The sequence below is a fragment of the Gekko japonicus genome, unplaced genomic scaffold (genome assembly GCF_001447785.1).
Source record: "Gekko japonicus isolate JY-2015 unplaced genomic scaffold, Gekko_japonicus_V1.1 scaffold244, whole genome shotgun sequence".
NCBI classification, from domain to species: Eukaryota; Metazoa; Chordata; class Lepidosauria; order Squamata; family Gekkonidae; genus Gekko; species Gekko japonicus.
The window spans coordinates 459,773-485,461 of NW_015165838.1; the positions used below are offsets into that span (position 1 = coordinate 459,773).

Sequence of the window (25,689 nt, forward strand, 5' to 3'; positions counted from 1 at the left end):
GCCCCGCCGTCCATGCTTGGACTGGGCATCACTGTATGTCATCTTGCAGGGGACAGTCTCCAGAACATGGGGATGAGTCTTTTGGGGGTGGTCCAAAGATTGTTTTGGGGTACAGCTTGGCCCCAGTATCTGCCTGTGTGATAGTCCTGGGGGCACCTCACTTTGGAGCAGTTGGCACAAGAACTACACTTTGGACCAGGACACAGCATATGTCCCCTGGAAGGGGAGAGTTCGCTGAACATGGGGGGGGGGGTGTATGAAGTTTGGGGGTCCAAATCTTATTTTGGGGTTCAGAGATTTCAAACTCTCCTCAGTGTTTTTGGATGAACGCATGAATAAGATGCAAATAAGGAACTGTGAATACAGAAACAACTTCAGCCTCCTCCAGGCGACTGGGTTTAGTCCGCCCTCCCCGATTATGTGATTTGCCTGAGGAGAGGGCTTCCGTGCTTCCGCCCTCCCTCGCCCCGCCTTTTCCGCCCAGAGCCCAGCTCGGCGTGGGGACTCGGCGCAGTGGGAGCAGGTGGCTGTGTCGGAGAGGAGGGCGAGCGACGTCCGGGGGGGAGAGAGAAAGAAAAGAGGAAGCAGCCGAGCCACCCGAGGGGGCCTCTCCATGGCGACGGCGCGTGCTTGCGAAGGGCCTTCCTCTTCCCCGGCTCCCCCTCACCCGCCTCCTCTCTTCGTCGCCGCGCCGACCGCGGTCCCTTTTGGGGCGGCCGGAATGTGAGCGGGAGGCGCCGGCGCTGCAGGTAAGGAGCCGGGAGGAGCGGGGCTCCTTCGCTGCCTGCCGCTTCTCGCCCGCCACACCCCGGCCAGGAGGGCTGGTGAAAGTGGCCGGCGTTGGCCTCCTTCCTCTTTCTCCTACGGACTAACAGCTCGCGGTGGCGGCGGCTGCCGCTTCTTAGCAGAGGGTGCCCCCGTAGCAGGGGATGGCGATGTGCCAGGAAAGGAAGGGGGGGGGCAACAATCCCCTTTAAGGTAACTTATAAAGGGAGAGTAGGAAACTTTTCTCATCTCCTTCAATACCCGCTTTAGAGTCTTTGCTCCAGCCTCCCTCTATGCATGTCTGCATATAGAAGTGGACTACTTAGGTTTTGGATAGTCCTATCTGCTGCTCTTTCTTTCTTTCTTTCTTTCTTTCTTTCTTTCTTTCTTTCTTTCTTTCTTTCTTTCTTTCTTTCTTTCTTTCTTTCTTTCTTTCTTTCTTTCGGAACGTGTATAGGTGGCAGTGGGTGTAACACACGGTACTGCTGCTTGGAGTGTTGGGCTGGAGCAAATCGGCTCTCCACTCAGCTGTGAAGCTCCCCTGGGTGACCTTGGGGTAGTCCTGTGATACCTTAGAGAGCTGTTGTGTGGATGAGAAGGGGGGGGGCAGACCCATGTATGGTTCCTGAGCTGCCTGGCAACAATATAAGGAGGATGCTTCAAAGACCAACATGGTTTTAGGGAAGCCTTTTTACAAACGTTCCTCCATGCTCTTCTAGAGCAAGAATGCTGGGGTTGTCTATGGTTAGAGTGAGCCTACTCAGGTTCAGATCCCCAATCAGTTCTGAAATATACTGGTGTCAGCCTAACCTAACTCTCAGGGCTGTTGTGAGGGTAAAAGGAAGTAAGAGCCATGCATTTCTTGTGGATGGGGCTTAGGCTTAGCATCTGCTTTGCATGCAGAAAGTCCTAGGTTCGATCCCTGGCATCTCCAGCTAGACAAACCTTTTGGTGAGGCCGTGCTCTAGGTACAGCATCCTATTCTCAAAGACAATAAGTAACTAGTAGTAGAACTGTCTCCGCAGATGCACCTGTTCTGTAGCAATCATTGCAAAGGCACCCCCCCCCCCCACCTTTGCTGGTTTGCTTGTTAAAGAAATCATTTGTTAAAAAACCCATAAACCCTGCTCCCAGTAGGTAAATGTTGTGTAGCCTCCTTGTTTCGTTTGATTTGTATTGTTTTCTTGTACTTAGTTTATGTTTTGATGTTGTGTTTCATTCTTTTGTGTTTATTATGATGGGGCGCTGTATGATTTGGTATTTGTTTTAGAGTTATGTTACTTTGGAGGTCTTGGCAGAGAGGTTACACACATATATATATTGGTGTCATTTCCGCTTGTCTCTTGTTGCACAAATATGTGCCCCATGAGTCCCCGGGGCCTGATGGGGGAACACATAGTCAGAGTCCATTGAGTTGGATAACTGGTTGTTTTTATTAATGCATTAATAGGAGATACAGAACGTGATGCAAGAGCGCCCATGTGCCAAGCTGTCTCCCTACTTAAGCCAGGAAGGGTAGCTATTTTAAACCTTAAATGATATGTACAGGTTTACATTCAAAGAAAAATGTCATTGGTTCACAAATATAACGGCATCATATGTTGATACAATCTCATTGGAGACCCCCTTATCTGGGGTCTAATTACATTCACTTGCATTCATTGATCAATTATTTATATAATAAAAGGCACAAAGACTCCCTTCTGGAAGAACTCAAGGACCCTTCTGGCACCCATGATCATAAGAGGTGCAATTTATGACACTTGCGGAGGGGGTTGCCCCAACGGAGGAGCCTCTGTTCTAAACATAAATTTAGCATTCTGAGATGCCAGGTGCAGTTCTTCTACAATAGCATGTTGTAAAAGCATAAATTTTCCACTCCTAAACAGCTTTCTTTCATGTTAAAACAAATGCATTCTAGCTTCTAATCAGTGTCCTTCAGTTATTATACACAAAGGTTGCTTGGGGTACTGAGAAAGAACAGCGAGAAAACACCTTCGCTATCACAAGGATGTTGACCATAAAAAAGAATGTGCTGAGGGAAACTTTCTTCTGATTGGGAAGTCAGAAACATCAGCTTCGATACTGTTGCTTTTAACAATAAACCCATTTTCACCTATGTGGGACATTTCAGATGCTTTCAGGAACCAGGTACCAAATAACTTTTCATTTCCCCACTTCCCACACTATGACATTAAGTACAATCCTTGTGTACAAAATTCTCATCAGTGTTGGTAGTTCAGCCCTTGCAAATAATTGCTGTCTTTGCTTATACTCTGTGTTCCCAAGGCATGATTTATCAGCCCTACTTTTCTTCTAATTAAATAAACTTTGAATATACGAGAATCAGACCTAGAGGCTCACTTTGTGCTTTCCACTTTTGTGGAAAGGTATACCATTTGCATAATTAAATGGTATCATCCTTTGTCTTACATAACTTCCAGCAACTTCTATGCAGAAAAGAGTGGAATTTTTGCGAGGAAACTGGATATATAGCTTCAGAGCTGATATTCATTTTATGTTTGTTCCTCCTTTTCAGAAATATGCTCGCCTTTTCACACCTCTCAAACTTATTCATGCCTAGGGCTGCAGTCACACACACTAAATAATCCACTTTCAGTACAGTTTCCAACTGGATTTTACTGTGTGAACTGACAAAATCCAGTTGGAAAGTGCATTGAAAGTGGATTATTTAGTGTGTGTGACCGCAACCCTTGTTTAGTTTCCCCACAAGTCTAATAAACTGCTGACTCAAATTTGGCTGCATTAACACGGGGGTGTCTAAAACATGTTGCTTCTGGTGTGGGGATGGTGTATACACTCATGGTTTCCTGTTCCTTTTACTCCTGAGCGCCCTCCTACCCACTCCTTCTGTTTGTCCCTGTGGCACCTGTACAAAAAGGCAGTTGCAATGGAGCTCCTCACAGCTGTGAAACCCCTTCTTTATGTCACTTTCCCTTTCACTGCTGAGCCGCACTGTAGCAGTACAGTGTAGCTTGGCAGGAAGAGCAGGAAAAGGTCTGAAAAAGTGGGGATGGTGGAGCATTTTGAAGGTAGAGTTTAATACAACAATGAGATCCATCAGTGGATGTATTAAATCCACTCCAACCTACTGGCTATCTGTGTTGTTCTCCACATTGCTCTCCCACACCTCCGAAGACAGGATGCTGTTTTTTGTAAATATAGAAAGATAATTGATAACAGGTTGATAAACATCAGTGAGAGGCCCACAGGATTTGACTTGTCACATACAGTATGGAAGATGGCTAACAGAATACGAACAGGTTATGGCAGATGTGCAGAACTGTTCTTTAAATGGGGGAAAATACCAGGGCCCGAATGGGATTGCAGGGCTATTTTTCAGCTGTCACAGGAATGTGAGTGACATGCTTTCCAGGGAGATGTGATGGAGTTCTTTGAACTTTCCCCAGCTGCAATTGAGTGGTTCGAAAATTTAGATATTAGTATTTAGTGTGATGGTTTGATCTGTCTGTATACTCATTGTATCAACTCGGTTATGTATTTTATATTATTATTTTTCCTGTGTGTAATTTTGCCATACGATAAATAACACACCCATAGTTGCAACAAAGGGAATATGTATGTAGACACTCCCTGTAGCCACTTCATTAATTTCCCTTTGAACCAGATTAAAACAGGTAGAATTTAAAATCTTTTTGAAGGAGTAAGCTCCTGAAATGCTGTGAGTCATGCTTTGAATGAGCAGGAGTCATGTGGATGTTACTCTTAAATGTGGAGGCTTCCTGCTTTCCATGCAGGGAAAAATAACACTAGGCTTTGTTTACTTCAGCATTTCAAAGCAATTTCACCCATTTTTGTAGTAGCATGCAGGAGTGATGTGTTTGAGAATTGTGACTAATCCTCTGAAGCTCAGTGCTGCCAGTCATTGCTTTTGGTAGTATATGATTCACAAAGAATTCTTACTAGGAGTACAATCTATTTGTTTTTTCACTAGGCCTCTGGTAGCCCCAAAATCTAGTACCACCTTGTCCCCAACACTCACTGCCAGTGGTCCCTAAAAAGAAAGAAGCTTTTACTCTAACAGATTAATCAAACCTCATTTTCACTGTGATCCCCTCCTATTGGAACTTCTATCTAACCACATGTAAAAGAACTGGGGAAAGGTGAATTTGAATTTGTTTCATATTTAGTCTGTGGCTCAGTCCATCATGGAAGTCAAGAGTCTGTTCTGTCTTGGTGTCTCTGAGACATTGTGGTTCTATGGTAGCGTACAGTGCAATCTTAAGAACACGTTCCTGGGAGTAAGTGCCACTGAAGAGTAGACCCACTCAGGATTGCTCTCTAAGTCTGAAAAGCTGAAAGCCTTTGAAAGTGGAAGTGTCAAGAAAAGGAGGCAAACAGGGGTCTTTTTCCATTAACAGGAGTAGGCAGAACAAAAGTCAACAAATTCTTGTATCATTACCATTTGAATATTCACTGGGAACTGAATGTTACTTGAAGGCTTCTGGTTTACTGAAACTGTTGACAATCATGCTGGTTCAGCTACTATTATGTAGATTGTGATTTGTTTGCCGTAAACCAGAATCTGAAAAATTTTAATTGGTACAGGAGTGTATATATCTTCTGCCTTGGTGACATTCTCAAGAACACTTCATGTAGATTTTAAGTAGAAAGTAAATCACTGAGTCATCTATCCATCCTTCTGAGCTTATTAATTTAAACATCTGTGCATACAGCAGTATTCTTGCTGTTCATGGTATCATGACTTCACTGTGTGTGTGTTGTTTTTTTAAAGGAATGCTAGAAGCTAGTAGTAGCAGTTCATTATACAGATTCTTGTGATAGAGCAGAATTTTTGTGGTAGGTCTTACATAACTGTCATGTGACACAGTCATAAAGGGCTTTCTATAATGTGCACAATCAAATAAAAGTTGCTTTGTTAGGATAAACTCAGACGTTGTATGCAACTGAAGTACAATGGTTCTATACAAATGCTGAGCTAGGGGATATTCATAGAAACAGTGAAAATGTAAATAAATTGTTCTGGTTTGGCTGCTAGTAGTTGTCTCTGGATACTAGTTGGAATATGTATTAATTTCTACATTCCTTTGTGTTGCCCACGGTTTAAAATTTTGTGCTTCTTTTCCTGTAGATGCTGATGTAAGCTTAGTGTAAACATGGAGTGGCCAAGCTGTCAAATGAAGAACATAGAACATTAGCAAATGTGTGTTATGAACAGGGGTCGTTTCGTAGAAAAAGAGCTAGGGGAACTCATGTGGACCTGCAAGGCCGGCGGGAGTGCGAGGAAGCCCTGCCAAGGCCCTCCCTGGCCCCAGGCAGGCAGGGGTGGGGAGAGGCGGGGAGGAAGCAACTTACCCTCCCTCTTCTCCTGCCTCCTCCTGGCTGAATGAGGGCCGGAAGTGGGGCGGCCGGAAGCAGGGGGCGGGGCTTCATCATGTGCCCTGCCCCCACACCTCACCCGGGGGAACTGCGATCCCCCCCGAATCGACCTCTGGTTATGAAAGGAATGCTTACTGTTTGGTCAGCCTTAACTGCCATGGCTGTTTCTCCATTGTTTATTTCTCTTGAAACAGTGGGGAGGGGCTGTGGCTCAGTGGCACAGCATCTGCTTGGCATGTAGAAAGTCCCAGGTTAAATTCCTGGCATCTCTGGTTAAAGGATCTGGCAGTAGGTGATGTGAAAGACTTCCATCTGAGATCCTGGAGAGCTGCTGCCAGTCTGAGTAGACAGTACTGACTTTGATGGACCAAGGGTTTGATTAAGGCAGCTTCATGTGTTCATTGATTATTGTAGTGTGTTATGAAAAATGTAGACAAAATGCTGTCCAATAGGGACTGTCATACTCTATGAACTTTCCTGTGTCTAGTGTATTTATGTAGATACATTAATTACCCATTGCCTTGTCTTTTTAAATACTTTAACGAATAGGTAGTTTGAACCTGTATGTGTAGTGCTCATAAATTAATCTGGATAGATACTGTATAGAAAACACAAGATGTTGTGTTGTTGCCTCATTAGTCTGTAGTTTCTGAAATCTGTCTGGTAGCTAAACCATGCCTAGAGGAAGTAACTTAAAGAACTATAGCTTTTAAGTAATATCACTGTGCTACTCTGTGGTTGAAAGGTGTGCTTCTTCTTTAACCATAAAGCAGACCTAGTATTTCACAGAGATGTGCTGCAGGTATCCCAGGGATAAAATGTGGGAATAGACACTGTCTGGAAAGCACGATTGTCAATGGAATGTGCTGCTGGTGGCAGTTACCTTTGTTTTTGTTAAGCTTTCGTAGTTTCAATAAAATCCTTTTGGGTAGGGAGGGGAGGCCCTTACCTGGATCACTCAGGCTAGCTGGATCTCGTCAAATCTTGAAAGCTAAGCAGGGTTGGCCCCGGTCAGTATTTGGATGGGAGACTGCCAAGGAATACCAGGGTAGTTAAGCAGAGGCAGGCAATGGCAAACCACCTCTGGATGTCTCTTGTCTTGAAACCCCTAGCAACTTGATGGAAACAAAAAAAAGGGGGGGGGATGGAGGGATGGAGGATGCTTGCAAAAGAAAGTGTTCTTAAGCAACTGTTAAATGTGAAGATTCTGCCTTTTTATGATGTATGTTTAATTAGAATATTTAGGTCATCAGTGTTCTTAACATTACTTTCATGGTGATTTAGTACAGCAGTGTTGGTTATTTTGGGGGACTTTAGGTCTTAGGAATGATGCAGGAGTTCACAATGCCTTCACAACTCTGTGGCAGCTGGTCATGTAAAATCTGATCCTGGTTTGGAAAATTTCTTTACTTCCTGGGTTTTACTTGAAGGCTGTGGTTTGTCGAGAGATCATAATTTAAAATAACAAGGGATGTCACACTTTACACATTCCTTCATCTAACCTTGTAATATACTAAACTTAGAAGTTTTTCAAACAGATGTATATTAGCAAGTTACTTCCACTGATGCTTTGCTGGCTCCAAGCCATAGAAGTGCTACTAAAACATAAGACTGTGTGTTGTGGTCAGTGTTCCCTCTAAGCTGAGTTAGTGTGAGCTAGCTCAGAGTTTTTTAGCCTCTGGCTCACACATTTTTGTCTTAGCTCAGGAAGGATGGCTCCAGTGCAAACTAATTTATGTAGTAGCCAAATCACCTGCTCACAACTTTAATGCCAGTAGCTCACAAAGTAGAATTTTTGCTCACAGGACTCCACAGCTTAGAGGGAACATTGGTTGTGGTAATATAATATGAATGATAAAATGAGATATTTAGATAAATTCAAGGTGCAGGAATTCCCTGTATTTATTATGTTCATTGTTCTCCCTCTGTCTCAGAGTTAAATATTTACCTTTATTATTCACATTATATCACCACAGCAAACAGTTTGTGTTTTAGTAACACTTCAGTGGGTTGTTTATGACTGTACAGGGTTACAAGTGCAGATTCTCTGCTGTTTGGTTAGCAACCCTCTGGCCCATCCGAAAAGCTGATGCTGAAGGTCCTGGGACCTTTGTGGTCAAAAAGCTGCATGGCTCACAGATGTGCACTGAAGAAAGAGAACTCTGTAAAATCCCTCGTTTTTCTCTTCTGCCAGATGCACAGCTAGCACAAGAGCAAGGTGGGGGAAATTCTCACTTGGCACCCTCTCCTTATGATGCTGTCTGTGGACCTCATAGCTATTTGTTTGTGTGGGTCCCACAACCTACAGAATCAGCAGCTCAAGGATCTCTGGCATTGCTAGGGAGAGGGAGCCGGAGGAAAGGTGTGCATTGGTAAGTGTCTTACACTGATGTTCAGTCCAGTGTCTCTTACTTGAAAGTTAGGAAACAATTTAAAGCGCAGATGCAGAAACAAAGGGAATAGACCAACAAGTGATCCCTCCGGTTTCAAATATCTCTGTGCCATAAGAAAGCACATAAGGATGACGAGGGCCAACAGCTTTGACCTCACCCTGCCAAAAATAGGACAGCACGCTGCCCTTTCATAAAGATATGCAAATATTTGATGCTAGAGTGCTGTTCAACTTTGTGTACCCTTTTCTGCAGGAAAAACAAATTCACTTGGTGCTATGTTAAACTGAAGTAGTTGCTGGGAAGCATTTCATTAAGTTGGGGAACAAATGTCTCTTATGTTTGCGTATCGGTATTAGAAATATTAAACGTATACAGTATTCAAATGAAAAGTGAGGATGTTCAGTGCAATAATAAAACTAGTATTCCCGTAATACAGTAGAATGATTCTGCGCTACATAAATAAACTTAGTAAATTTAAATGTAGATTAAGTTGAGCTGCATAGGTGATCTTTATTGTTAATAAGACAAAACACTTATGTAGTAATTAAAAGTTTGCTAAGTGATGCAGATTGTGGAATGCCTGTGAATAATGTATGGTCCCTGAAATTTGTTTTGTTGTAGTTTCTTTTTTTAAAAAACCCTGCTACTAAACAACAATGATTGTTTCCCCCTATCATTTGATTGCCCAGACATCACTGAAAAAACGTTGGAAAGGTTTCTTAATGGACAAGCATACAGTGGCCTCAAGAGACTGTAACTATACCTGTCCAAAGGAGATCAGTTATGCTATGAATCTTGCTGTCAAACTTGTAGTTTGTGATAGCAAAGGCTGGTGGGCCAGTCAGCTTGGTCAGATATTCACTTGAGAAAACCGTGTCTGCCATGAGTGTCCTTAGGGTATGTGGAGGTTAACTCAAATAGTTCCATGCATTAGCTGTAGCTTTGTAGTATATAATACCTGCTTCTAGAATTGATCATCATTAGTAGTGAACAAGTAATAAGTTGTGTGCTACAAAGTCTTCATTTATGTTTCCAAAAACAAAATCCAACACTAGTAGAAACATTTAGAATCTTACTACATCTTTGCTGGAGCAACTATTTGTGGAACAGTAGTTCCCTAGTTTGGGGCTTCGGAGTACCATTCAATTGGTATAGAATGTATAACCTTTCTGGTATACTGACAAACTGCTGCATATTACTGGAGGCATGGTAATTCTGGAGGTTGTTTTGCTGAGTTATTATCCCTATGACGTTTGCTCAGCGTTTGTTAGTGTGGAAAAAGCCAAATTAAGAAGCTGTGCATCTTCCTGATCATAGATCATGTACATACCTACAGGGCTACAGTATTTTATAAATATCTCCTTTTCATGGATTTTAAGCAGTAAAATTATTTGCATCTTAGTGTAACAAATACTATGAAATGCTTTAGTGTTATGGTTATTGTGCTGAAGTTAACCACTGCTGTTCTGGAGAAAAAATTATGATAAAATTGATAGCCATAATAGTTACTTATATGGTACTCAAAGGGGGGAAACAGGCTTTGGTAAACACTCCTGTCAGGCACACAATCTGGAAAAAGACAAATTAGGAAAGAATATGAAGTGAGAAATATGCATTGATAAACTGGCCTAAGGTTCGGGTTAACATCCTTTCTTTTTCAGTGTAGTCAGTTTCATTAGTGAAATGGAAGACAAATCGTGTGAAGAGATGTCTAAAAAATGCCACCAAGGTAAGGGAGTTTCTTTAAAAAGAAATAGAAAGTCTTCTCTCAATTTTATATCAGTGTTTAGGTAAAGAATTCGTTCTAGCCTTTATTCAAAGTGATATTTGTTTGGTTTTTAAGAGCTTCTAGCCCACCATTGTCCCCAAGGAGACCCAGGGCGACTTACAATACCTGAATGTCAAACAATGACTAAAGCGAATTTAAAAACATCCTCACAATTAGCAAGAGTAACAAACTCATTTCTTTCAGATACGCAAGTGGTCACAAGTATTCAGGAAAAACTCAGTTTATGGCAGTTGCTGGAACAATCCCACTTTACCCACCACAGATTTGTGGTGAAATGCAAAGTCTCTGGCAGGCTATTTCAGAGTTCCAGGTTTGCCCAAAAAATGCCTGAGGTCAGGCAGTGATAGTTTGCATCCATCTATGAGAGGAGTTGGCAAAAAGTGAAGTTCACAGGTTTGTCCTTGGAGAAATGGTTGCATAGGGGCCTGTAAAAGGGTGAAGGTTAGACCTATAAAAGTTTTAAAGGTCAAAACAAGCACCTTGGGTTGGACCCAGAAACAAACAGGTCGCTAGTGCAAGGTTTTAAGCATATGCCTTTTGTGTTTAAGGTGGTTTATCCCTGTCAAAAGATGAGCAGGCCCATTTTGAGCCAACTGTAGTTTTCAGATGGTTCTCAAGTGTAATCATGTTACAGCTGTCTAGTTTCCACGTTACTGTGGCATGGATTGTAGTGCTGGTGGTAATTACTGCGCAGGTTTGAACTTAAAGCTGTGTGTTCTCTAAAGATGTGTAGAAAGCCTTACTTTACGAGCGCTTAGTGTAGGTTTTCTGAATATAAAACTATTTTCATTTGAAGTGTAGAGTTAGACAGAATACTGTTACTAGGGAAGAAAAGGGTTGGCTTACTGGTGCTTAAAATGATTCATATTTATTTGAATCATTTCAGTGCCACATTTCTACCCAATCCAGTGTCCCCCGAGGCCTAAGCCTTCCAAGAAAAGATGCAGAAGTAAAGTCCTAGGGTAGAACTGAGCTTTTCCCAGCCTGGATACGGGAACCAAGTGTGGTATGGTGATTAGAGTGTCAGACTAGGATCTGAGGGACCCAGGTTTAAATCTCCACTTTGCCTTGGAAGCTCCTGAGTGACCTTGGGCCAGTCATACTGTCTCAGCATAACCTGCCTCACAGGGTGGTTGTGAGGATAGAATGGAGGAGAATGATGTAAGCTGCTTTGGATCCCCACTAAGGAAAAAGGTGGGTAATAATGAAGTAAACCTTGTATACACAGAAAGTTGGAGTGGTATTTGGAGGAAAATGGGAAGGAGAGAGGAAGAGGCATCTTTTAATTTAATGGAATTTAAAGTGTATTAGAGAATGAGGAAGAGAAACAAGAAAGGGAAGCAGATTTTTTAAAAAATGTAACAAAATGTGATTAATGGAAACAATTAAACGCTGACTAGTGGAAGCAGTCTTCCTAAATTAATGGCAGGGGGCGGTTGACTATTAAGTTCACGAGGAAAGTAGCAGTGGGCTGATAGCCAGGGGGGCCCTGCCTTCCCTGAGGCTCTCTGCTCAACAGGGTACCAGCCTATCTAAGCACAAGCTACTGCCACTGGGTGGAAGGAATCCACAGCGTCTGGCTTGGCTGCAGTGGCTGGCTTCTCCCTGCAAGCTCGGACCCATTGGGACATGGAGGGGCAGGGTGTCCGTCTTCGTTGCCAAGGAATATGGCAACACCTCACCTTTCCTCTAGCTCACTACTCAAATACTTTGGCCACCAAATAAGAAGGGAGCACTCACTGGAGAAGACCCTGATGCCGGGAAAGATTGAAGGTCAAAGAAGAAGGGGACAGCAAAGGATGAGATGGTTAGACAGTGTTATCAATGCAACAAACATGAAATTAAGCAAACTTCGGCGCACGACGGAAGACAGGGGGGACTTGGTGTGATGTGGTCCATGGGGTCGCGAAGAGTCGGACTCGACTGTGTGACTGAACAACAGGCCACCAACAGCATGCCAGCCAGAGCCCACCCATGGCTTCTAAAAAGGGTCCAACTCAGCATTAATACATAGTGGCTTCTAAAAAGTGTTACTGATGGCCCATCAATAGAAATAAAATTGTTACTGCAAACCTCTTTGAATACCCTGGGTGGGCAGTTCCTTCTATATCAGTAGACTGAAGCTATACAGTTTTCTGGAAACTCATGCCTTTGAAATATTTATAATAGGCAGTTCCGTCTACATTAGTAGTTTGAAGCTATACACTTTTCTGGAACTTGATGCCTTTGAAATACTTAGAATAGTAATTTTCTTGAGAAAGATTATCGAAATGAAGTCTTCAATATCCAGATTCTTCATTGGAGAGAACTACTTTGGAAAGAGAATTTTATGGAATATTTCATTTTGTATCAGAAGATTCATATTTAGTATCATTGTGCTTTATCGTGTAAGGATTATATTCATGTACTGCACACATTGTATCTGTCCAGTATATTAACATTGTTCTAGTTCTATTGTGTCCTGTTTCACAGCTTTTTCCCATTGTCGTTACTACTATACTGCTGTGTGATCTCCCTTTTTTGTATACTACGCACACTGCAATATGATAATAATAATTATTCTCTCTGTCTGTAAGGATCAAGCACATTAAAATGGAAAAAAACCATTTCCGATTTTCTATTTCTGCCCATAACAAAAGGCTTTTGCATTTGCATAGGACAGGGACGGGCAAACTTCAACTTTGAGAGGTTGTGATTTTGCCAGTTTTGGGATTCACCTGCTGTAGCCAGTCACAAAACGGCTCCTCCTAGGGAACAGAGCTCATCATAACGATCTGTTACTTATTTAAGGAGAGGAAGAGATTGGATTTATACCCCGCCCTTCACTACCCGAAGGAGTCTCAGAGCGGCTTACAATCTCCTTTCCCTTCCCATTCCCTGTGAGGTAGGTGGGGCTGAGAGAGCTCTTTTGAGAACTGCCCTTGAGAGGACAGCTCTGAGAGAACTTATGACTGACCCAAGGTCACACCAGCCGGGTGCAGTTTGGCACCCCTAAGGGCCAGCCCGCTCTAGGCGATTGCCTAGTTCACCTAGTGAGTGAGCCAGCCCTGCTCATGCTGTAAGGCAATTTTGCGTTACGGGTCTGCCATGGGATCTGCCTGAATGTCCTGTTCTTTATGGCATCCATCTTTTTAACTCAGCAAAAGATTGATGTGTTGGAAAGCTTGCTTCTCCGACCAGGAGTGCACTTCTACCAGCTGAGAGTGGAAGATAGCTACTGATTCCCCCATCACTGCAGGGTGGAATTCATTTCTGAACATCCTTGCTTCAACCCTTCAACAAATAATATACCCACTGTTCTAGGCCATCGCCCTGAAAAATATCTTAAGCCAGAGGTGTCAAACTCATTTGTTATGAGGGCTAGATCTGACATAAATGTCACTTTGTTGTGCTGGGCCATGTGTACCATAAAATGTAATGCCTTTAACTTCTCCACTCGCCATGGGTCCAGACAGTGGATCCAATCTTTCCTGTTGCACAGTTACAAAGCCTCTGCTTATTTCCGAGGCTGCCACATCTTTCCCCTCAGAATGGCATGCACAGTTGCCTCCCAATCCGTGCACTGCCCCCCCACAGTTGCCTCCCAATCCATGCACTGCCCCCCCCCCCGTTGGCACTCTATGCACCTGCTCTTGCCAACCCCCCTCATGGTTGCCATTTGAGAAAATGTGAAACTGCTTGTGGCAGTGGCAGTGCTGACCGTTCGGCTCTGCTCCCCATGTAGTGGCTTCACCAGTCCTCACTGAGCTCTGGTCGGAGGATGCAGGAGGGCAAAAAAACTGCACCTCCTTTCCCCCTACTTTTGCTGCCATTTTCCCCGCCCCGTAGGCATTTCCTTTTTGTTTCTTGACAGCTGCGACCACATGGACCTCACTGCAGGTGCCTTCTGTCCCCCCCCCCCATCCTGCCTTCTCTCCTTCGCACCAGTTGCCTGCGGGCTGGATAAGATCTAAGCTGTCTTTTGAACTGCATACTAATGGCTCATAGGCATAATTATATAATGTTATTCAATTGAGACAACAGAACATTAAATCCCACTATATGTGATTCACATTACATATGAGTTTGTGATAATTAGTATTTGCAAATATAGGAGAACAAAACATCCTGGTAGCTTAATACAAAAATACAGTTCAGTTTTTCATTCAAAATAGTTACAAAAGTTAGAAACATAATATAAAAAAGACAAATGGCTCCATGTATCTTGGTAGAAAAATTTGGTGTGCTATTGTGTTGTCTTAGTCGTGCAAAGATGTCACTGTGCTCTTCCTGCACAGGCAGGCAATTTCTTGTTGGGTCCTGTGTGGTGCTGGCTGATGAAATAATCTGCAAGAAACTTGCTCGCCTTTGTTATTTTTTTGAATTCTTGTTGCCTGAGTATCACCAGGGAATGCCACTTATCAATTTCTAGGTATGTCCTAAGCATTTAAAAATTAAGCTCTAGAATGAATATGGCTGTAGCAACAAGAGTAGAGACACTTGTTTCTTAGAGTACTGCAAAGAAAACTATTCTGTTTTCATGCAGTTCAAAGGATCTTAGTTGCTGGATGTTGTCCAGTCTAATCCTGTGAATCAATGACTGATTCATTATAATAGGGACATTGACAAAATTCCATGATATATATATGCTTCATTGTTATGAGAAGGATAGTGGTTTAAAGTAACAAATTTTATGGAAAATTGGGTTTAGGTGTTGTATGATACTTAGTTATAAAAGCAGGAAACCTGTAATTAAGACAGTAGGTTTTGAACTGCAGTTTTCTTATACATACTGAGTGAACACGTTGTAATCAGTACCATGAAGGTATGAAACCCAGTTATACAGTTCAGTTTCATAATGTCATTGATGGGGGAACCATTAGAGAGAGAATTTCTGGTAATTTTAAATTCATGGAAGAAAAATCTTTTCAGTTTGTTGGGGGGGAAATGGAAATTATGAAGAAAATTGAAATATACGCAATACTTACCAAGCCTAACATTATTTTTCTACTTTAACAACATAAAAGGAATAAAGTATGGTAGCCTATAAAATTGTACTATCACGTCACTATTAGCTCCTGGCTGCATCGAATTTTTCTGACCAAGTGAGAACGGTACAGAATTGAACCATTGCTATAGGAAAGTGTCTCTGACCATGGCAGCAAGCTGTAAAAAACCCGAGACCTCTGATTAATATATTTGTCTTTGGTCACAGACAATAATAATTTTTATATCTATCCTTTTAAAAATAATACAGATAATCACTCTCTGCTGTTGTGAAGTGTATTTTTAGCCCAAACCCAAATGTTGCAGCCCTCACTCGTGCCTCCAAAGAATGTTGTGCCAATGCCAATTCTACACACAGATTAAGACCTGCAACCACCTTTGGTGCTCCTTATCCTATGCAAAAGTTTATTTGTTCCCCAGCAGCCTCCGCCCAATCATCTTTTAACATACTTAAAGTTTAGAGTAACTTCCCGTAGTATATAAGTTTTTTCAGTCAGAATCAGTGTTTGAAAAATCAGTAGATTGCAATTCTGAATTTTATTTCTTTTTTTAAAAAAAATAATCTCCATGGACGTTGCCCTGAGCTGTATAGCCCAGGCTTGCCCGATTTCTTCATATCTCAGAAGCTAAGCAGGGTCAGCCCTGGCTGGCAATTGGATGGGAGACCTCCAAGGAATACCGGGGTCATCATGACACAGAAGCAGACAATGGCAAACCATTTCTGAACATATGTCTCTTGCCTTGAAAACCCAATGGGGTTGCCATAAGTCACCTGTGACTTGACAGTACTTTCTACCACCTTGGACTTCAGAGAACTGAAGGCTTAAGCTTTCATGTTAGTTCTTTGGTGTATACATTTCCAAATATATACCAGTTTCTTTCTCATGCTGCAGAAGCCAGAAAAATCTGAAGCAGGCAGGAACGTTGAGAACTGTTTTTAAAAGGGCTGGAACATGGGCTCAGGGCAAATGTATTGTAGTGTCAAAGTACAGCTGACCGTATTATTTGTTCTGACTACTAATTACATTCTCTGAAGGATGCACTATGGGTAGCAATTATTTTGAGCACAGACACATGGACATGGAGCCAGGTTGTCCTCAAGAGGTTCATGTCATTGAGGGGGGCAGTTGCATGCTCCTTGTTACGGATATGGTTAGAAATACAGGCGAACAATTGCTGGACTTGACCAAAAAGATCGTGGAGGATATTTCTGCACACCAAAAGCAGAAGTGGTCTAGCCTTTTAGCTGAACGTGCCAAAAGGTAGTCTGGAGACCCAGAATACAATAGTCTTGGAGAGAAGCAAGTTCATAGATTGTTCATATATTAGGAACCATCTGACCCATATCTGGGTGTGTTGAGGCCCAGGTGCAGAAGTGTCTAAAAATGGCCAGAACTTCACAGAAGCAAAGATATAGTTCAAAGATGGGGTGTACTGCTAGAGAACCAACTTGTAACCACAGTTTTAAAACAGACTTTGTTAAGATAAAAAGTAGCAAGAATGAACTGTTTTTATACATTTTAAGGAGATAATCAAGTATAGATAACTTTGTATGGTGTTTCAAGGAAATCAGCCAAGAACATGCCTTTATCAAGTGAGATAGCTAGCTGTCAGGAGTTGATTTAAGGAGCCTGTAAATATGAGACGCTGAATTGATTGAGATCTGCTTCTTAGAAGATGCTTCTTGCTTGTGACCTGCTTATCTTTAGATATTTTTTTGGACTCATGTAATTGTTTTTATCTATGTAGCAGTAATGGATGGTATGGCTGTCTGTTAGATTAGTTAAAATGTCTGAGATGCATATCGTTGTGTTGTAAAAAATGATAGAAGCAGAGACTCTCTAATAGTATCACTCATGTACCATACCCGTAACAAACCTAAAACATTGCTAAAGTGTACCTCTTGCCAGGGATTAAATGATCTGATATAGGTTAGGCATCTAGATACCTAGGGCTTCTTAAGGGCATGTCTGCATCTAAATCAGGCCTGACCAGAGTAATCCAGAACAACCTGGTCTTAGGAGCATGTAGATGCCTATTTTATTGATACTAATAGGGAGGCTTTTCAGAACATGCATTATGTGCACTATGGGATGGGGCTGTAGCTCAGTGGGAGAGTCTGTAGCTCAGTGGGAGAGTATCTGCTTGGCATGTAGAAGGTCCCAGGTTCAGTCCTCAGCATCTCCAGTTAAAAGGCTCAGGTAATAGCAGGTGATGTGAAATATCTCTGCCTAACACCCTGAAGAGCTGCTGCCAGTCTGAGTAGACAGTGCTGACCTTGATGGACGAATGGTCTGATTCAGCATAAGGCAGGTTCACGTGATCATGTGCACAGAAGTCAAGATTGTTCCTGTATGGTAAGCCTAAATGTAACCACAACTTTTATTTGTTTAGGTTTCAGTTTAGCATCCCCTTGTCTTCAGTACCAGCAGCAGCTTTGTTCCATAATCAATGTGACGTTTTGGAATGCCTCAGCAACCAACGAAATGATTCGGAGTAGTGGAAAACATTATTTCTACGTTGGTCTGATATTGGCTATGAGCTCGAGCCTTTTCATTGGTGGGAGTTTCATCCTGAAGAAGAAAGGACTCCTTCGACTGGCCAGAAAAGGCTCCATGAGAGCAGGTAAATATTTTGTTTGGCTTGAGTGACTGTTTTAATTTTTAAGGGAAGCCTGCTGAATTAGATCCTTGTGCAAAGGATCTGTTGTCCTTGGAAGAATAGGGCACTGCCACCTTCATGAAGGCTTCATCAGGTGCTGTGTTGCCAAAACGTTTCTCCCCTTGAGAGGGAGCAGTGGAGAAGTTAGTTTTGTGAAGTTTTGTGAAGCTTCAGGCACGGGTTGCAACAGGTCATAATGTTGGCAGCTAAGGACTAGCTCAAGAACTGCACAGTATGAGGGCTGCTGGTGTCTGCTGAGAATGTCTGATTTTTAGGTAAGCCTGCCTAAATTAATCCAAATCAGGAGAAGGATTCCGCAAAAGTTCCTCTGCCGGAAGCTCTGGAGAACACTGAAAAGGTGGCGCAGGCTCGGATTGCGAGGTAGTGAAGCCTGGTAGGCCGCTTTGTTTTCTGTCACTGATGCCTCACAGGGTGTTTGTCACCATCCTAGGGTAGTACTATGCCTGAGATAAGGCTGTCCACTGGTTGGAGGGGAGGTCCAACAGTGGGACCTTTGGCACCTTCATGCTGTAGGAGGGGAGAGAGTGCATCCTTTTAGCAACAAAGTACAGCCCAGTTGTCAAAACACCCTAGCTTCTCCCCTGTTGCCACAAACTGCCTCAAACACCCCATAAAAACTGGTGGATATTCATTAATGGGAAAGTTGTAGAAATTTTCAATTTATATTAAAATTGAGTTAATCCATTTTTAAATACTTATGAAAAGCATTTGCACCCCTCCCTCCCAAGAATTTACAGCAGTTATCAAAGGATCATAAACTACCAAGACAATTAAACTCGGACATATACAGTACTACACTGGTATTACACGAGGAGCCATGGCAGCCATTTCTAAGCTTAAGCTTGGTTTACTGGATAAGAGTTTGGTGCAGTGGCTAAAAGACTCTAATCTGGAGAACTGGGTTTGATTCCCCACTCCTCCATATGCAGCCAGCTGGGTGACCTTGGGGTTAGTCACAGTTCTCTCAGAGCCGTTCCCTGAAGAGCTGTTCTCTCAGAGCTTTCTCAGCCCCACCTACCTCACGGGGTGTCTGTTGTGGGGATTGTGAGCTGCTCTGAGATTTCAAGTGTAAGGTGGGGTATAAATCCAAGTGTTCTTGTTTTGGAAATATTCTGGGGTAATATTCTTGGGCCTTTGCAGCAGATTTATGGCCCAAGATGACCTTTCCTGCTGTAAGAGCCTCAGGGAAGCTGGGCCCTGAGTGTCCCCACTTCAGTTATTCCTCAAAATCTTGGTTATGCGAAGATTGGAAAATTCAAGTACCTTGGCACAGTAGAAGAAAGATGGCATGTGCTTCTCCACACATGCCTCAGGAGAGGGCCCAATAATGTGTGGAGAGGACTTGAGTGACCGAAGACATGCTTAACATATATCCATGAGCTCAAGTCAGTTCAGGATAATGGTATGTGTTTTAAGATGTACCCATTATGGTCATCATGAGATGGTGCCCAGTCAGGTACTTTAACTATAGTATTACAGTTGTCCACCAACATTTCTTCTTCTACTCTATAACATTAAACAAAAACTATATTAAAATTTTACAGCAAGCTTTGGATGTTTGAAAATGTGTGATTGCATAAATCTGTTGAGTTTTGTTGTAGTACTGAAATGTGAACTTTCTTGGCACGTTACTTTTTCTGCTTAAGCTTAGAAACTTGTGCCATGACTCCTTTTGTAATTTCTGTGTAGTACTGTATATATAGTGCTGCATATGTCTGAGTTTAATTGTCCTGGTACATTACGATCCTTTGTCAACTACTGTGAATTCTTGGGAGGGAGGGGTGCAGATGCTTTTCATAAGTATTTTAAAACTCCAATAGGTTAACTCAATTTTAATATGAATTGCAGACTTGAACATTTCTATAACTATCCCATTAATGAATATCTACCAGGTTTTTTTGGGTGTCTGTGGCAGTTTCCTACCAGCCCCGCTTGCGCAGCAGAGAAATTTGCAAAGCTACACTACAGCTTCTCTGTTACTGTAAAATCAGTAAATGTGAAATTGTTTAATTAAGTTTTTTTGGAGAACTTTTTTTTCATCACATCATGGCATATTTCATATCTGCGAAAGACTGTTTCCTCAGTGTCTGAGAGGGTGAAAGGATGGTCTTGGAGGAAGAGATGAGAAAGGCCATGCCGCCACTTTTCAGGAGTGATCTGTTCGATAGAATCCTAGATTGTAGTGTTACATTCTGTGACATTAGAAAGTGTTTTTCCAGCACCCGATGTTCCTTGGTCCAGTCAGATGCATGTGCAGTGCTATCATTACTACTCTTGAATCTTGGACTATAGAAACTGATAGCAGGATGAAATGGCTGTAATATTTAAAACACAGCTTTAAGAAGTGTTTCGCTTCAGTTTGAAAGAAAAAATTACAAAAGGTTTTTACACTTTTGCATGTGAATTTGATGTCTTCCATAGCTGTATGGAAAGGCACAGATAGTGTACATCTGACAACATTTAAGTTTTGAAATATACCCATTTGCCAGTGCAAGGAATACTCCAGACTCCGTGTGTGCGTATTAAAAACTCCGTCTTTCAGTGACTGTTTTGTCAGACTGCATAAGCTATCTTTCATGAACTAGACTGGGTAGTGGGCTGTATTTGTAATATCCAGCCTTCTGTTGCTTGGGTATCAAACAGTGCAAGTTTCTTTCAGTTAGTACCCATATTTCTCTTTTAAAAGTGAGCATAAGACTTGAGGGAATATTTACTGTAGTAATTTTCTTGTTTCTCCCCTTGAAAAATGCAGGTCAAGGTGGCCATGCGTACCTTAAAGAATGGCTGTGGTGGGCTGGACTGCTGTCTAGTAAGTATCTGTAGAGGCTAAAACTGGCTGTTGTTTCCCTCATAAACACAGTGGGTTGGATCCAATGAAGTGCCAGAGCAGAAGACTCTTGCGGGTGGCTAGTCTTTCCTGCAGCAGCCAGGAGCTTAAGACATTGATGCTGGAGGCTGCGGAACTCATGCGGACAGAGAGCCACATGGACTGGGGTGGGGGAGCCATAAGGAAAAGCTGGATGGAATAACCCCCCACCCTGCTCTTGCACCAGTGGAATTGTGGCAGAAGAGGGGTTTGTTTGTTTGTTTATTATATTTATAACCCGCCCTCCCCGTAAGTTGGTTTTATACTCCACTCTTCACTACCCAAAGGAGTCTCGGGAGTGGCTTACAAACTCCTTTCCCTTCCCCTCTCCACAACAGACACCCCGTGAGGTAGGTGGGGCTGAGGAAGTTCTGAGAGAAGAATATTGGTGCAGTTTTGCGTGGTTCCATCTCATCACTGCTTCCCCCCAAGCTGTGTGGTTTTGTCCATGACTCCTTGTGCGGCCTCCATCACCAGCTTTCCAGAGGTCTCAGGACTGCTGGGAAAGGGTAGAAAAGATCTACATCCGCAATTTAACCTTGTGGTCATCCTTTGTTGGATTGAAAATGGTCTAATCGAGAATTATCAATGGGAAGTGCATTATAAGTGCAACCATTGTGAAAAAAGAACAATCCCTACGCAAGGCCTAGGAATCAATGGCTTACATGCTGGAAAGGGTGAAAAGATTGAGCATTTGAAGCAGGGCAACAGCCTCTTAGGATTTCCCCCCTCATTTGGCTGTCTAAACTTTGGATTTCATTCCAACTGTTAAGAAAGAAGAGTGTTGATTGATTTCAGTTTATTTTTACTGTTAGCTTTTGCATCAGTATCTAGACAATAGTTATGTGAGAGACCTGAGAAAATGCTTCTTCCATATTGTTATCTGTTTTCTTTTTGCAATGGTTAATGTTACTGAAATTAGTGGAGACAGTTGAGCTGTGAGGAAGCTCAAACAGAGAGGCCTAGAGTGAGGAGATTAGATTTCTTTCTTAGTGAAAGCTATGATTATATATCTTCTGGTTTTATCTACAGGAACTCCTGGTTAGCTGATTTTCTTTTATTTGTGTATGACTTGCCTTTTTGCTTTTTAACTTGTAGTGGGAGCTGGAGAAGTTGCAAACTTTGCTGCCTATGCATTTGCACCAGCTACACTGGTGACTCCATTAGGAGCACTCAGTGTTCTTGTAAGGTAAGAAATGTGGTTGAACCTCAAGGACAGGCAGAACTGCTGTTAGGGAGAGCTACCTAGTTTATTTAAAAGCCACAGTAGTATCATGCATAAATGTTCTGCAGTAAATGAAACCAATAAAAGTCATATCTCTGTATATGCATGTTAAGGATTGTTTGTTCCAATTTTCTAAACATCGAAGTTTTCATTTTATTCAGTTGCCTGGTTTGAAGCTCTCCAGACATGTCAGTATGCTTTAGGTTTTTGTATTGAACTTTGTTATCTTCTCCTTTTGCACTTTTCACAGTTGAATATGAATGAGTTAGTGGGTGGGGGAATAAGAGTTTGTCACGGCTCAGGTGGGGTGTCACCTGACGCTGCCACCACTCTGGTTCCAGGCTTCTCTGAGAAGGCCCAGAGCACCCTCCCAAGCCTTTAGACCTCCCTTTTAGCCAAAATGAGCGTGAGGACCAGGCAGAGTGAATAATGAAAACGGTTTATTTTATAGGAGGTCAAACAAACAAGGTGCAGGAATAATAACAGTAAGTGGGTGAAAAGAAATCAAATGCCCTAGCGCGTCTAAATATACTGTCTCTAGCTCACTATCTCAAGTGGCCTTAGACTACTTACCCTTCCCTCAGGATGAGGGTTTCTTCCCCACAGCAGCCTTCCTTCTGGTCCTGTTCCCTGGGAAGAAGAACAGCTCTTCTCCTGTACCAGCTCTTTTGTTATAAGTCCCCTTTCCCTGTGATTGGCCAAAATTGGTGCCAAAACCTCTCAGGGGCTTCTGGGAGTTGTAGGCCTGGCCTTCTCCCACTGCTAGTCAGGCTTCCTGGGCCTGCTAGGCCTTGCTTGCACATGACAGAGGTAAAGCTGGTAAATTGTATTGGCCTTGTGGTTATTTATTTATTTATTTGATTTCTAGCCTGCCTAGAGATGTAAAATTTCCGGAAATTTTGAAGCTTGGGAAAAAACCCGGGTTTTCCCCCCAGTTTTTTCCAGAAAAAAATGGAAATTTTCGGAAAAATTGAAAAAAATGGTACATTAGCATTTCTTTTGTCTTTTCTAGATTGAAAGTCATTCTGTTACTTTAGGAACATAAAATATGACATTTTTACTTGGCATGAAATTATCACAACTAGCATATTAAAAATATAGTGTATCCAAACAATTATTACACCCACCCACATGCAAAAACAAAACTGAAACCTTTTTCTTTTCTTGTGACAACACCTCCTCCTAAAGGAAGAAATGCATCTTGTTCTTGCATTGGAGAGTTCAGTTTGTAACCTAGGACTTGCTTGTCCTTAGTGCACAGAAATTAGATCAATCTGATACCATATATATATATTTTAGAAATGATTTGGAAAATATTTGAACACCTTGTCTTAAAATATTTTATTCATCATGTTAAAATAAAACGTTCCATAATCAATTTCTTTTTTTTCCTTTTCTTTTTTCAATTTTTCCAATTTTTCAGAAAAAACAAAAAAGGCTTCAGGAAAAAAACGGGGGGGGGACGGTTTTCTCTGGGCCTTCACATCTCTAATCCTGCCCTCCCCTTAATGGCTAATTGTGACTTGTGGTAGCTTCCCTTTTGAAGAAATCTGTTTTGAAAATTTAAAAAAATATATCAGTAAATTTTAAAGTGTCTGCCCTAACCCAGGAGGTTGTTACAACTCTACTGTGAAAAATCTAACTTAGAATAGTGTGTGACTTGTAATGTATATTTATATGTTTCAGTGCCATTCTTTCATCATACTTTTTAAATGAGAAACTTAATCTACATGGAAAAATTGGATGTTTGCTAAGTATTACGGGTTCCACTGTGATGGTTATTCATGCACCCCAAGAAGAGGAAGTAGAAACGTTGAATGAAATATCCCACAAGCTAGGCGATCCAGGTGAGAATGTGAACATTTTATTGATTTATTAAAACATTCATATCCCACCTTTCCTTGTGGCTCAAAGCAAGCTTATATATCCCAATCAAAATATTAATATATAGGCATGGATTCCAGTTATTCAAAGAACTACCACCCCTGCCAGTGGCTTTTGCCCCTGCATAACTTGCTGAATGGCCTTGAAATACAGTCATGCTATGTATAAGTGCTGAAAGTAAAATATAAACCTATTCATTGTTAACTGATGTGAGGTTTTCATATTTTGTCTTGGATAGAGAAAGGAGTGTGGTTAATTTTCAAGAGGGTCTCAAAGTAGCATCAGTTTAGAAGTAGATCCCAGTTCAAAAAAGCTTGAGAACCACTGGTCAAAAGGAGAGGAAACATTTAACTGGCTGCAAGGATTGATTGAGTCTGTAGGGTATTTTTCTAAGAACCTTAGGCTGGAATAGGCAGACACTGATCCCCAAGGGATAGAGGTCTCCATTGTAAAAGTGACATGGGAGTACTCCCAGAGATTTATGGCTGAGCTTTTTGTACTATATTTCTTGATTGCACTATAGCGACATGTTCCCTTTAAGCTGAGTTAGCTAGCTCAGTTTTTTAGCCTCCAACTCACAGATTTTTGAGCGAACTAATTTATGCAGTAGCCAAATCACTTGCTCACAGCTTTAATGCCAGTAGCTCACAAAGTAGAATCTTTGCTCACAAGACGCCACAGCTTAGAGGGAGCACTGGCGACAGCAGTGGTAAAGTACTTGTGCATAATCTTGTTTTTAGTTTAAAGAGGTCAGCTGCTAATGTATATTATCCCTTTTAATGTTACAGGTTTTGTGGTCTTTGTAACTCTCATAGTCATTGTATCCTTGATACTAATCTTTGTGGTGGGACCACGGCATGGGCAAAGCAACGTTCTTGTGTACATAACAATCTGCTCAGTCATTGGAGCTTTGTCTGTTTCCTGTGTCAAAGGCTTGGGCATTGCGATAAAAGAACTTTTTGCTGGAAAACCTATGCTGAAACATCCTTTGGCCTGGATTCTGCTGCTAAGCCTTGTTGTCTGCGTTAGCACACAAATCAACTATTTAAATCGGGCCCTGGATATATTCAACACTTCTATTGTGACACCAATCTATTATGTATTCTTCACAACATCTGTTTTAACTTGTTCTGCTATTCTATTTAAGGAGTGGCAAAACATGGCTGCTGATGACATTATTGGCACGTTTAGTGGCTTTCTCACTATAATAGTGGGGATATTTTTATTGCATGCTTTTAAGGATGTCAACTTCACTCTAGCAAATTTGCCTGTCTCCCTGCATAAAAATGACAGAGGAACAAACGGCTCTTTGCCAGCCCCATACGAACACTTTAATCACGATGAAGAGATTGCAACTCATGTAGGTGATCTTCAGTCCATGGAAGGAATGTCCTCTAGGAGAAATGGAAACCTTACAGCTTAAGAAAAATTCTGTAACTGTGTTCCATTGTTAAAAGTCAATTTTAAGCGCTTGTCATAAAAATGTATTTAAATAGTATGTGTAGACAATCGTTCCTTTTTAGGTTTGGTTAGCTTGGACCAAGCAGAGTGGTGGATTTTTATTTTATTTTCATTAAAAAAAATTAAACCTCAAAACATGTTTTGAGTTCCATGTACATATTAAATTTTGGTTTAAGACTTCCTGGACTAATGACAATTTTAATTAATAAAATGCTTTATTTCTGCATTGGTGACTGACTGCCCCAAACAGGCATCT

The 25,689-nt window shown here is 41.8% G+C and overlaps 1 protein-coding gene across 1 annotated transcript; it reads left to right on the forward strand.

The window, feature by feature from the left end:
• Positions 1 to 485: 485 nt before the first annotated feature.
• On the forward strand, positions 486 to 25,611 carry NIPA2 (non imprinted in Prader-Willi/Angelman syndrome 2). Its single transcript, XM_015410974.1, has 6 exons — positions 486 to 749; positions 17,710 to 17,940; positions 20,750 to 20,806; positions 21,962 to 22,052; positions 23,775 to 23,935; positions 24,761 to 25,611. The coding sequence occupies exons 2-6, from the start codon at positions 17,802 to 17,804 to the stop codon at positions 25,393 to 25,395; spliced, it is 1,083 nt and encodes a 360-aa protein (XP_015266460.1). The 5' UTR covers positions 486 to 749; positions 17,710 to 17,801; the 3' UTR covers positions 25,396 to 25,611.
• The last annotated feature ends 78 nt before the right edge of the window (positions 25,612 to 25,689 follow it).